At 35.6% G+C, this 12,598-nt stretch overlaps 1 protein-coding gene across 4 annotated transcripts in view; it reads left to right on the plus strand.

Moving 5' to 3' along the window:
- WASHC4 (WASH complex subunit 4) overlaps positions 1–12,598 on the plus strand; it is a 60,772-nt gene that overhangs the window by 9,317 nt on the left and 38,857 nt on the right. For 3 of the 4 annotated variants that reach the window (XM_055239482.2, XM_055239481.2, XM_063615207.1), the window contains exons 7-13: positions 1,431–1,513; positions 3,364–3,406; positions 3,982–4,085; positions 4,991–5,111; positions 8,869–8,992; positions 9,100–9,227; positions 9,983–10,143. In XM_055239482.2, the coding sequence (XP_055095457.1) occupies positions 1,431–1,513; positions 3,364–3,406; positions 3,982–4,085; positions 4,991–5,111; positions 8,869–8,992; positions 9,100–9,227; positions 9,983–10,143 (764 nt within the window). Of the gene's footprint in view, positions 1–1,430; positions 1,514–3,363; positions 3,407–3,969; positions 4,086–4,990; positions 5,112–8,868; positions 8,993–9,099; positions 9,228–9,982; positions 10,144–12,598 lie in introns of those variants that run through there. The other variant, XM_055239484.2, reaches the window with a different exon arrangement.

A 12,598-nucleotide genomic window follows, 5' to 3' on the forward strand; every position in this document is an offset into this window, starting at 1 on the left:
GGAAACTTTGCATTTTTCATTTTGAGGATATTTTATTCAGTGTGTACAAGTTTAGAATTGTTAATCATTCCTGTTAAATTGAATCTTTTGTCGTCATTTGTGACCTTAGCTATGTTCATGATTATGTGTAAATGAGTATGTATATGTATTTTACATGCATAGCAATTTACTATACTGATGCTAATCAAGTCTGTTTTGTCTGACAGTATAATAATAATGCTGCCTTGGCTCTGTTTTAGTTAACGTTTTCTTGATTTATCTTTTTCCATTCTGGCAGCCTTTCAGTGTCATGTTTTAGTTGGGTTTATTTAAAACTACATATATCTAAATTTTGCTTTTTTAATGCAGTCTGACAATACCTGTTTTTTAATTGCTTAATTTATTCTGTTTCTAGGTCTATCTTATATAGTCTGTATGTATATCTGGGCTTGTTTCTGCCTTTTTACTTTGTTCTTTCGGTTTGTCCTGCATTTTCTCATCTTTGCTTTTATTAAACTTTTAGAAGTTTAATAGGACATGTAAAACTATGACTATTTAAAAATAAAATGCGTTATGCATTTTCATTTTAAAAAATGCTTTACATCATTTTTAGATCTCACAGCTGCATAAAACTTCCATTTTTAAAATTCAACAAATGTGTTTTGTAAGCCTAGTATATGCTAGAAACTGTTATTGGTGCTGGTGATATAGCAATGCACAACACCAACAGAAATTCCTGTTCTCATAGAGCTTAAAATTTAGATCAGCAGTTTTAATTTGGTTTCAAATACTTCAGATACACGTTGTTTCTATAGGTTTAAAAGTTGAGAGCTTCTGAAAATGGATTTTCGGAAAGTCTAGGATATGTTAGATAGGAGCTAATTATTTAATGACAAACATATCCCTAGGATAAGTGATACAACATTTCACTTGCTGTGTGCCAAGCCTGCTTATAGGTATGATTACAGTTGATCAGTGTTTGAAGTTATTTTACAGTGACTTGTGGAAACCCCTTCTTGCCATAGTTGTGCTGTCTATACTGGCAGCGTCTGAGCTCCTTCATTCACTCAGATGTTTATTCATGTAAAAGGGTAGAAATTTATTGAGAAGCAGTTGAGTGTTAGTCACTATGCTAGGCAGTGGATATTCAAAGAAGGAATGAGACAGCACCTATCATTTAGGAATTATATGAGTAACTACAATATTAGACTTGAAATAGTAGTATGAATGAAATGCAGTGGGAACAAAGAGATAGGAACGACCCTGGAATGCAGGAGGTGAGTTAAGTATTGATTGCTTGAGGGATGCTTGAACTTGTCTGGCTTTTGGTTAACTGGAGGCTTTATTGGAAAACTGTTTTGTTTTTGTTAGAGTTGTTACCATAAAATTCAGTAAAAAATGGTGAGATTTAAAAAGCAACTTTGTAATATATACCCACCTTGTCATTTCAGGAACTGTCTTGTTTTGTTACAAGGTGCTATGAAGTGGTGATGAACGTAGTCCACCAGTTGGCTGCCCTCTATATCAGTAACAAGTAATGGATCATAGAAATATTTTTGCTTTTATAATAGAGATGTAGAAAATGTTCTTTCTAAAATTAATGCCTTGAAATAGTTTTTCTTTCATTCAGCATTCTTTGAACACTTATGATATTTCAAACACTACTTGATGTGTATAATACGTAGGTTAGTAAGACCTTCTGCCATGGTGAGTCAACCCATTATCTGTCTGAATGAGAGTGTCTACAGAACAATCTGGAAGAAATTTGACCATATAGAAGGCTAACATGGAATTAGTACATGTTCTGTGTTCTCTCTCTTTATTCCTTTCCTCTTTACACGAATGGTTGCCTGACTCTAATGGAGTCACTTGAGACTTTTCTTAGACTACAGAATCTTGAGGGATGGAGCTAGGGAATCTACATTGAAGAAATTTTGTGAGTAGTTCTAATGATCGTAAATATACCCAGTAAAATATACCTTAAATATACGCAGTAAAATTTATTTAAATTAAAAAAGAGGATTTAATATGGAGAATTGGTTACATGGGAGTTGGAGGGCTGAAAGGACAAAGAGAACCGTGAGTTCATCCAGAGGAAACAGATACCACCTCTCCATCCAGAAAACAGAAAGGAAAAGATTGAGGTTACCAGAATCTGGGAGCTTGGAGAAGCCTCATGGAAGTGGTGCTCATGCCACTGAGGAGGTGGTACTGCCTGGCTGCTGCTGGACCATTACCCTAAATCAAGAAAAACGATCACATTTTCGTAGAGCTCTTGCAGTTTTACCACAAAATAATATCTCACATTGGATTAGTTCTTTATACTTAAAATTTTTTTCCACACTTACAATCTAATTAATACAGTAACTTTGTTTAGCTCTATGTCTAGGGATTATTAATGATGAGAAGAGATAACTGAGACCTGGAAGAGATAACAAGAGTCCCTAGCAATTTTGGCACTCTTCTTTTGGTCACCAGCACATTCATTGTTCTTACTATGCCATGCTGCATATAAACTCTTTATACTGGAGTGTTAACTTTCTTATTCTCCCATTTTTCCCCCTCAGTTAGGTATTTATTTTATGTTCTGTCTTTTCACTGAAGCTCTCATGGCAGGAGAGAATGAGAGTATAGCTCCCCCACCCCCTGCAGTACCTGATGGGTAGTTCTAAGAAGACTCCCCCTCATCCTACCCCTGCCCTAGAAGGATGAAATTTATTTGAATTTTGTGTTTAAATTTAAAATATGCATTCTATCTTGTAGAATATCTATATGTGCTTTAATATTATAAGTACTATTTAAAACTTGTTGAGCAAAATGAGTAGGAGGTAGAAGAGAATTTTTCTTTGACTTTGACTTTGGTATAATTCTAGTAGTATGCACTGTTTTTCAGTAGGGATGAGAATTCAAACAAACCCAACTGAAGAGAGGACTCATTCCTAAAGACCAGTTTGGATAGGATAATAAAAATTCTAGTTGTTAATTGAGAGATTCTAATAGTTTAGAAAGATATGAATACCACTTTTAATACTTCTCTACCTCTATCCCAAGATACATCATTTGGGTTTAAATGGGTAAGGTTATTCATAGGTCACCTATCATCATAGCCCTACCCATGAGTGGGATATAGGCAAGAATACTATTAGGTTGGTGCAAAAATTATTGCTGTTTTTGTATCACAGTTACTTTTGCACCATCCTAATAGTATGCACAAAGTAGTTCTCTTCTTGGGAAAGTGGACTTGATGCTCTTAAATTTTAAATGACTAGAGCCTTAATAAATATTAAAATTCCAAGATCATCTGCTCCTGTGTGTATTTGAAATAAGAATAAACTGTGACAAAAAGGAAAGTTTTTTTTTAACTTGATTGTTGTTTTATTATAGGATTGCACCCAAAATTATAGAGACAACTGGAGTTCATTTTCAGGTAAAAGACATTTAGCTTGACCTGTAAAACTGTAATTTTTACTATATTTTACTTTGGAGTTTTTATGGTTGGAGAGTATGACACTCATAGCAACACTCTTAAAGGGGTGTGCATGTGTGTGTGTGTGTGTGTGTTTGCATTTGTTCTCTTTGATCTGTGAAGTTGATGAGTCATTATTGTGTGTGTGTGTGTGTGTGTGTGTGTATGTTTGCATTTGTTCTCTTTCATCTGTGAAGTTGATGAGTCATTATTGACCATTATCAGTGTAACTTAGTTTTTCCCAGTAGTGCCCTAATGCAGATTCTCTAAATGATCTCTTTGGACAATGAAATAAATCTGCATTATTGCAATTAAGGATGAAATTTTGTTCATCTTAAAAAGAGAAAAGTGTTCTCTGTTTAAGACTAAAAGACTAATAGTCCTTTCTGAGGATCCAACCTGTAGCTGAATAAATTGATTTACCCACTGCTTTTACTAATTCAGTAATTAGCCCAAATGATTTTACTTTAAACGTCTACATGAGGCTTAACTTCTAACTAGTGACTAAATGATAATCATTAAAGGTTTTTTGACAGACTATGTATGAGCACTTGGGAGAACTGCTAACAGTTTTGCTCACCCTGGATGAAATTATTGATAATCATATCACACTGAAAGACCACTGGACTATGTACAAAAGGTACACCAATTAAAATATTTAAAAATGTTTCTTTCTTTGGTTAATGTATTTGTGTTAGTGAAAAGTAAACAAATATAAATAATACAGTTTTTCTAAAAGACCTGGGGATTGATATTTAGAAGGAGCTCATATCAAATATTTTTATGAATACAGTAACTGTTCTTTAATTTCACATGAGTTTGTTGGGATGAGTATATCTGTATAAAGCATTCTAATTCTTATAGTAGTAGAAAGTTAATTTGCCTAGCTTAGGACTCAGATTTATTTTTTTCCTTGGGTTCTATTTAGGTGACAGTTTTTTCTTCTTTTTCTTTGTTGAGATGGAGTCTCACTATGTTGCCAGGCTGGAGTGCAGTGGCGTGATCTCCGCTCACTGTAACCTCTGCCTCCTGGGTTCAAGTGATTCTCCTACCTCAGCCTCCCAAGTAGCTGGGACTACAGGTGTGTGCCACCGTGCCCAGCTAATTTTTTATTTTTAGTAGAGACGGCATTTCATCACTGTGTTGGCCAGGACGGTCTCGATCTCTTGACCTCATGATCTGCCCAATGTGGCCTCCCAAAGTGCTGGGATTACAGGAGTGAGCCACCATGCCCAGCCCGACAGTTTTTCGTTTCTGAGCTTCATTTTATTTTATTATATACCCTGATTTTTTTTTAGACCATGGTTTATTCATGTTCTAAGTACTTATTAAATGTCTGGTATGTACAGAGTATGAGGCATTTTGATTGAAGATGATGTTAAAAAGCGTAAGAAAATCTATTAGGATTGTTGTGTTCAAATTTTCAAATATGTGGAGCCAAACAAGAAATATAAACATAAAATTTTGACTTCCAGGAAAATTTTTAATTTTTAATTTAAGAATTTATTAGGTAGATATAAGATGTTTCTCTTAATTTTCCACAAGGTTACTGAAATCTGTCCATCACAATCCTTCAAAATTTGGAATTCAGGAAGAAAAACTAAAGCCATTTGAAAAATTCTTGCTGAAGCTAGAAGGGCAATTACTGGATGGAATGATATTCCAGGTAAGTAGGTCTGTATCAGGCTGTAACAATTGGGCTCATATTAGACGACAAAGCTCAGAATTACAGTAGGACACTTTTATAATATACTGTTGAATATATTTTTCTTTAAAAAGTGCTTTGGCTTAAAATTATTGTTAGAGTACTAAAGTATTTCTTTATCTAGTAGCCAACAAAATTAATAGTATATTACTTGTATTTGGAGTAAGAGTTTCAGAAAAATTATGTAAATGGATAAAAATATTTGAGGATTAACATCTAATCTTAGTAGTTAGGTATAGGCATATCTTGTTTTATTGCATTTTGCTTTATTGCATTTCCCAGGTAATTGCATTTTCTACAAATTAAAGGTTTGTGGTAATCCTGCATCAAGCAAGTCTTTCATCATCATTTTTCCAACAGCATGTGTTCACTTTGTCTCTGTGTCACATTCTGGTAATTCTTGTAATATTTTAAACTTTTTCATTATTATTATAGCTGTTATGGTGATCAGTGGTTTCTGATGTTACTATTGTAATTGTTCTGGGGTGCTACAAGTAGTGCCCCTGTAAGATGATGAACTTAATCGATAAATGTTGTGTGTGTTTTGACTGCTTTATCAACTGGCTGGCTGTTGTCCCATCTTTCTCCCTCTCTTCAAGCCTTTTTATTCTCTGAGACACAACCATATTGAAATTAGGCCAATTAATAGCCCTACAGTGGCCTCTAAGTGTTCAAATGAAGAGTTTCATGTCTCTTAATCAAAAGCTAGACATGGTTAAGCTTAGCAAGGAAGTCATATCAAAAGTAGAGATAGGGCCGGGCGCGGTGGCTCATGCCTGTAATCCCAGCACTTTGGGAGGCGGAGCGGGCAGATCATGTGAGGTCAGGAGTTCGAGACCAGCCTGGCCAAGAAGGTGAAATCCTCTCTCTACTAAAAATGCAAAAATTAGTAAGGTGTTACAGCAGGCACTTGTAATCCCAGCTACTCGGGAAGCTGAGGCAGGAGAATCTCTTGAACCCGGGAGGCAGAGGTTGCGGTGAGTCAACATCATGCCATTGCACTCCAGCTTGGGCGACAAGAGGGAGACTCCATCTTTGGCGGGGTGGGGAAAGCAGAGATAGGCTGAAAGGCCTCTTTCTGTGAATAGTTAGTCAACGTGTGAATGCAAAGGAAAAGTTTTGAAGGAAATTAAAAGTGCTGTGAACACACAGATGATAAGAAAGTGGAATAGCATTACTGCTCATATGGAGAAAGTTTTGTTGGATCGAATTGAAAATCAAACCAGCCACAACATTAGTTTAAGCCAAAGCCTAATCCAGAGCAAGGCCGTAACTCTCTTTCATTCTCTGAAGGCTGAGAGGTGGGGAAGCTGCAGAAGAAAAATTTGAAGCTAGCACAGGTTGGTTTATGAGGTTTAAGGAAAGAAGCTGTCTCCATAACATAAAAGTGCAAAAGTAGCAAGTGCTCATGTAGAAGCCAGTAAGTTATCCAGAAGATCTGGCTAAAATCACTGATAGAGGTGGCCACACTTAGCAACAGATTTTTCAGTGTAGATGTAACAGCCTTCTATTGGAAGATGCCATCTACATCTTTCATAGAGGAAAAGCCAGTGCCTGACTTCAAAGAAAGCCAGTGCCCATTTGCCATTCTGAAAATCTTAGGGCCCTTAAAAATTATATTACTCTACTCTGCCTGTTCTCTATAAGTAGAACAACAAAGCCTGATGACAGCATATGAACATTGAGGCAAGACCCTTGGCCAGCAAAAAGATGATCGCTCACTGAAGGCTCAAATGTTACCATTTTTAGCAATAAAGTTATTTTTTAATTAATGTACTTTTTTTTAGACATAATGCTATTGCATACTTAATATTATCGACTACAGTATAGTGTAAATATAACTTTTTTTTTTTTTTTTTGAGACGGAGTTTCACTCTTGTTGCCCAGGCCGGAGTGCAGTGGAGCGATCTTGGCTCACCACAACCTCTGCCTCACGGGTTCAGGCAATTCTCCTGCCTCAGCCCCCTGAGTAGCTGGGATTACAGGCATGTGCCATCATGCCCAGCTAATTCTGTATTTTTAGTAGAGATGGGGTTTCTCCATGTTGGTCAGGCTGGTCTCGAACTCCTGACCTTGGGTGATCCACCCACCTCGGAAATTGGTGTCACTCATGTTATTGTGCTGGTTGGGAACTGAACCCATGGTTTCTGTGAGGTGTGCCTGTATTGTGTTTGCTGTTAACCTCTAGGTTTAGGGTTTTTTTTGGTTTTGTTTTTGTTTTTGAGATGAAGTCTCGCCCTGTCACCTAGGCTGGAGTGCAGTGGCGCAATCTTTGCTCACTGCAACCTCCGCCTCCCGGGTTCAAATGATTCTCCTGCCTCAGCCTCCTGAGTAGCTGGGATTACAGGCGCCCATCACTGCACTCAGCTAATTTTTGTATTTTTAGTAGAGATGAGGTTTCACCATGTTGGCCAGGCTGGTCTCGAACTCCTGACCTTGTGATCTGCCCACCTCAGCCTCCCAAAGTGCTGGGATTACAGGCATGAGCCACCATGCCCGGCCAGGTTTAGGTTTTTAAGACAACCCTTAAGTCTGTTTAATTCTTCCTAGGCCCAGGGAATATAATTTGGGTTTGCACAGTCCAGTATGGTAGCTTCTAACTACATGTGGCTATTTAAATGTAAATAAATTAAAATGAAATACAAAATTCACTTTTTTACTCACACCAGCCACATTTCAAGTCCTTAATAGCCACATATAGTTAATGGCTAGTTATATCAGACAGCACAGATGTAGAATATTTCCATCATCACAGAAAGTTCTGTTGGACAGCGCTGCTTTGAGCAGGTTCTACTAGAAATTGCATTATATTCCATTTATAAATACTTCAAGGTTACCTTTAGTTTATGTTTTACATGATCACAGTTTTTAACCGATTGATCTCAACTCTTGTTTACAGTTGACCCTTTGAACAACATGGGTTTGAAGTGTGCACGGGTCCCTTATATACAGATTGTTTTCAATAAATGTATTAGAAAATTTTTTGAACATTAGCAACATTTTGAAAAAAACTTGCAGACAGATGGCATAGCCTAGAAATATTAAAAAAAAACTTGAGGAAAAGTTGGGTATGTCATGAATGCATAAAATATATGCAGATACCAATCTATTTATGTGTTAATTAACTTATCCATAAGGCTTTTGGTCAACAGTGTGCTATTACTAGTTAAGTTTTTGGGTAGACAAAAGTTATATGAAGATTTTTGATTGCACGAGGGTCAGTGTCCCTAACTTTATGTTGTTTAAGAGTCAACTATATATCAATTTAAATGTTAGTTCATTAGGTTAAGAAGATAATTTTTTTGTTATTGATTCTTTTTCCAGGAGACATTTCTATACATGCTATAATAAAGTGCTAGGAAAGTAATTGTAAGGAGAAAACATAAACTCTTCTCTTAAAAGTGCAAAGTAAAATAAAAAATATGCTTTATCTTCTATACATCTCTGAACATCGTGTATATCTCTTTATACAGGATTATAGATTTGGGTTCAATTTTATTACTTTCACATAACTAGTACCCAAATATATAAATACATATATATTTTTCATTCACAAAGATCTAAATATTAGATTAGATTAAGAACCTGAGCTTTAGTTTTAGTAAAATTTAAATGATGAATATAGAAATTTATCATACACTACATTGTGTATGATATTTAAATGTTTAATCATTTATTATTGAGAGTCTGAATTTCTCTTTCAATGTTTCCTATCTAGGCCTGTATAGAACAACAATTTGATGCTCTCAATGGAGGAGTATCTGTGTCAAAAAATAGTACTTTTGCTGAGGAATTTGCACACAGTATTCGGTCAATTTTTGCAAACGTAGAAGCCAAACTTGGTAATGTAAATCGCATTTTTTGGTTTTTGTTTATAAAATTTGCATTTCCTTAAAAGCATAATTGAAGTATATTTGTTCTGCTTTCTCTTATGTTATTGATTTGTAAGGAGAACCTTCTGAAATTGATCAGAGAGACAAGTATGTTGGAATTTGTGGGCTCTTTGTATTGCACTTTCAGATTTTTCGAACTATTGATAAAAAGTTTTATAAGTCTTTATTGGACATTTGTAAGAAGGTAAGAACTTGAAACTTATTTTTCAATTTGAGTAGATTAAAAAGATTGCAGATAAAACTAAATATTTTAAAATGCATTTTATTCCTGTTTACAAAAATAATTTAAAAGTATTCACTTGTAAAATTCAAGTATTCCAGAAATAAGTAACTTAGTGAATAAAAATACGTCATATTTCTACATCATACTACTACATATTGGTAGATGGTGTTCAGATTTGTTCCTGTACAACTTCTTTTAGTGCTACTAATACTACTTTTTTCTTTTCCTTTTCTTTGCCCTGATTTTCATTACTGAAGATGAAGAAATTTAAAATTATTTCTTTCTATGTCTTTGCTATTTTCATAATGTGGTATTTCATTTCAAAATTGAAAGATTAGTTTGTGTGTAACATCAAGTGATAGTAACTGTGATAACCCAGCCAATTTTTTTTAAAACTTACATACTTACATAGAATGAAACTAAAGGACATGAAGATTCAAGTTTCTATTGTTGGCATTTTTTTATCTGACAGTCCATGAGAGGGTGTTTTGTGTGTGTGTTGTTTAACACTCAGGTGAATAAAATTGTCATGCTCAACACCAGATGTAGAAATGCCTTAACTCTGCCACAGTGAAAGATATTTGTCTCATAATATATTAATAAGTATTTTTTGTGGTTATTTTTTCTTGAAATCAGTTGTCTTCCATATGTATTATAGAACTTTTAAACAGCTTGTTTAGCCTGCATTTAATGATTTTTCCCCTTTTCTGTTTCAGGTACCAGCCATCACTCTAACTGCTAATATTATTTGGTTTCCTGATAATTTTCTGATCCAGAAAATACCAGCAGCTGCCAAACTTCTAGACAGAAAAAGTCTTCAAGCCATTAAAATACACAGGGATACTTTTCTACAACAGAAAGCTCAATCCCTTACCAAGTAGGTTTTATAAAACAAGTATAATGAAAATATTTAGATATCCTTTATTTTCAAATACTATACTAACTCTTAATGTATAGTACCATTTGAATTAGAAGATTAGATAATTAAGGGTCAGGCAATCTCTAGGATATTTGTTTTCTAGAAGTTTTTTGTAAAGAATATTTTACACTGAAAGTCAATTTAAGATGTAGACAGATTATACTTTATGGATATAAATGCATACATACATAGTTTTTATCATCTGTGTTAAATATTTTTTGTCCAAATGAAGTGAAGTCTCAGATTTTGTTGCAATAGATATCATTTGATGACATTAAAAATATTGTGTGTCCATGGTGATTTTGGGAGAGGTTGAGTTTTTCTTGATGTGCTTCCTTTTTCCCCCTTATTTTTATTTTTATGAAAATAATATATGCATGTATATAAAACATCAAAAAGTGCTAAAGCTTAAAGGGAAAGATAATTCTTCCCAATTCCTTCCTGTATTTCAGTCTTGCTCTCCAAAGGCACACTTTTAACTCTGTTTCTTCTGATATTTACATCCTTATTTTTTGTTTATCTTATTGTGTAAATTTTCAAATATACATAAAGTAGGGAAAATAGTATAAAGAGCCCCTAAGTTCCCATCACCCAGCTTCAACAATTAATTTATTGCACATTCTTTCTTGAGTACATGGTTAAAATCACGTTAACTTGGATAAAGCTTTTGAGTGTAATGACATAGGACTCTGCCGCTGGCCCCATGCTGGTGACAGATAATTTTGTTTGTGATATGGCTAAAGATGTAATGGGGATACTTATCCACTTTCTGTTGATTTTGACCATCAAAGGGAAGTTGGATCACTACTATACATTGGGGGAAGGAAGAGCATGTCATTTTTAGTACTGCCATGTCCTCTGATTAAAGTGGAAAACTACAACCGATTTAGGCAGGTCTACTCATTTCAGAACTCTAGTAGATATCCTAAGTCAGGATTGAAGAGGGATAAAAACAAATGTTTAGATTTAGATTAAAGAGCTGAATTAAGTAATATAAGATACATACAGAGATTTATCTTTCCATTTGAGTAGCAGTAAGTGGGGAAAAATGTGGGTATTTTAGTTCTTAGAATGTTGATATTTTGTAACAGTGTGATGCAGTTACTCAAAATGCCAATATATACTTGGCTTACATTAATAACTGTAATACCCACGTTGTGGAAACTAGTTATAGTACAGGTTGAGTATCCCTAATTGAAATGCTCCAATACTGGAAACTTTTTGAGTGCCATCATAATGCCCAATGGAAAAGTTCATTGGAGCATTTTGGATTTCAGATTAGAGACACTGAACTGTTAAGTATATAATGCAGATATTCCAAGATCTGAAACACTTCTGGTCCCAACCATTTTGGATGAGGGGTACTTATCATGTATCTAGGTCATGGGAATTGATAGTTCCATTAAATTCCGTTATTATTATTATTATTATTATTATTTTTTTTTTTTTTTGAGACCAAGTCTTGCTCTGTTGCCCAGGCTGGAGTGCAGTGGTGTTATCTTGGCCCACTGTAACCTCTGCCTCCCAGATTCAAGCAGTTTTCCTGCCTCAGCTCCCGAGTAGCTGGGACTATAGGTGCCTACCACCATGCCCAGCTAAATTTTTTTTTTTTGAGACGGAGTCTCCCTCAGTCGCCCAGGCTGGAGTGCAGTGGTGTGATCTCGGCTCACTGCAACCTCTGCCTCCTGAGTTCAAGTGATTCTCCTGCCTCAGCCTCCCGAGTAGCTGGGATTACAGGCACCTACCACCACGCCCGGCTAATTTTTGTATTTTTAGTAGAGACAGGGTTTCACCATGTTGGTCAGGCTGGTCTTGAACTCCTGACCTTGTGATCTGCCTGCTTCAGCCTCCCAAACTGCTGGGATTACATTCGTGAGCCACCGCGCCCACGCCTGGCTAATTTTTGTATTTTTAGTAGAGATGGGATTTCATTATGTTGGCCAGGCTGGTCTTGAACTCCTGACCTCAGGTGATCTGCCCACCTTGGCCTTCCAAAGTGCTGGGATTATAGGCATGAGCCACCACACCCGGCCTCTTTTTAAAACTTTTTTTTATTTTTTATTTTTAAACTTTTAAGTTCAGGGTACAAGTGCAGGTTTGTTACATAGGTAACCATGTATCATGGGGGTTTCTTGTGCAGATTACTTCATAACCCAGGTATATTCCATGGAATTTTTATTGGTCAGATCATAGCTGGTGTTTGGTGGTGCCATGTTTTGAGAGGGTCACAAACTGCAGCATCCCTAGATGCACCTGATCAGGATGTCAGAAGGTCTGAGAACCATGCCTTCTTGTTTATCTTCTCTTTGTTAGTGTCTGTATAGTTTGGCCTTTAAAAGAGAAATCTGTGGAATGATGCGGTGGGTTTCTTTAAATATTTGAGGGGCATTCAGAATGAAGAGGGAACAGATTT

This window comes from Symphalangus syndactylus, chromosome 13 (genome assembly GCF_028878055.3).
Source record: "Symphalangus syndactylus isolate Jambi chromosome 13, NHGRI_mSymSyn1-v2.1_pri, whole genome shotgun sequence".
Lineage (NCBI taxonomy): Eukaryota > Metazoa > Chordata > Mammalia > Primates > Hylobatidae > Symphalangus > Symphalangus syndactylus.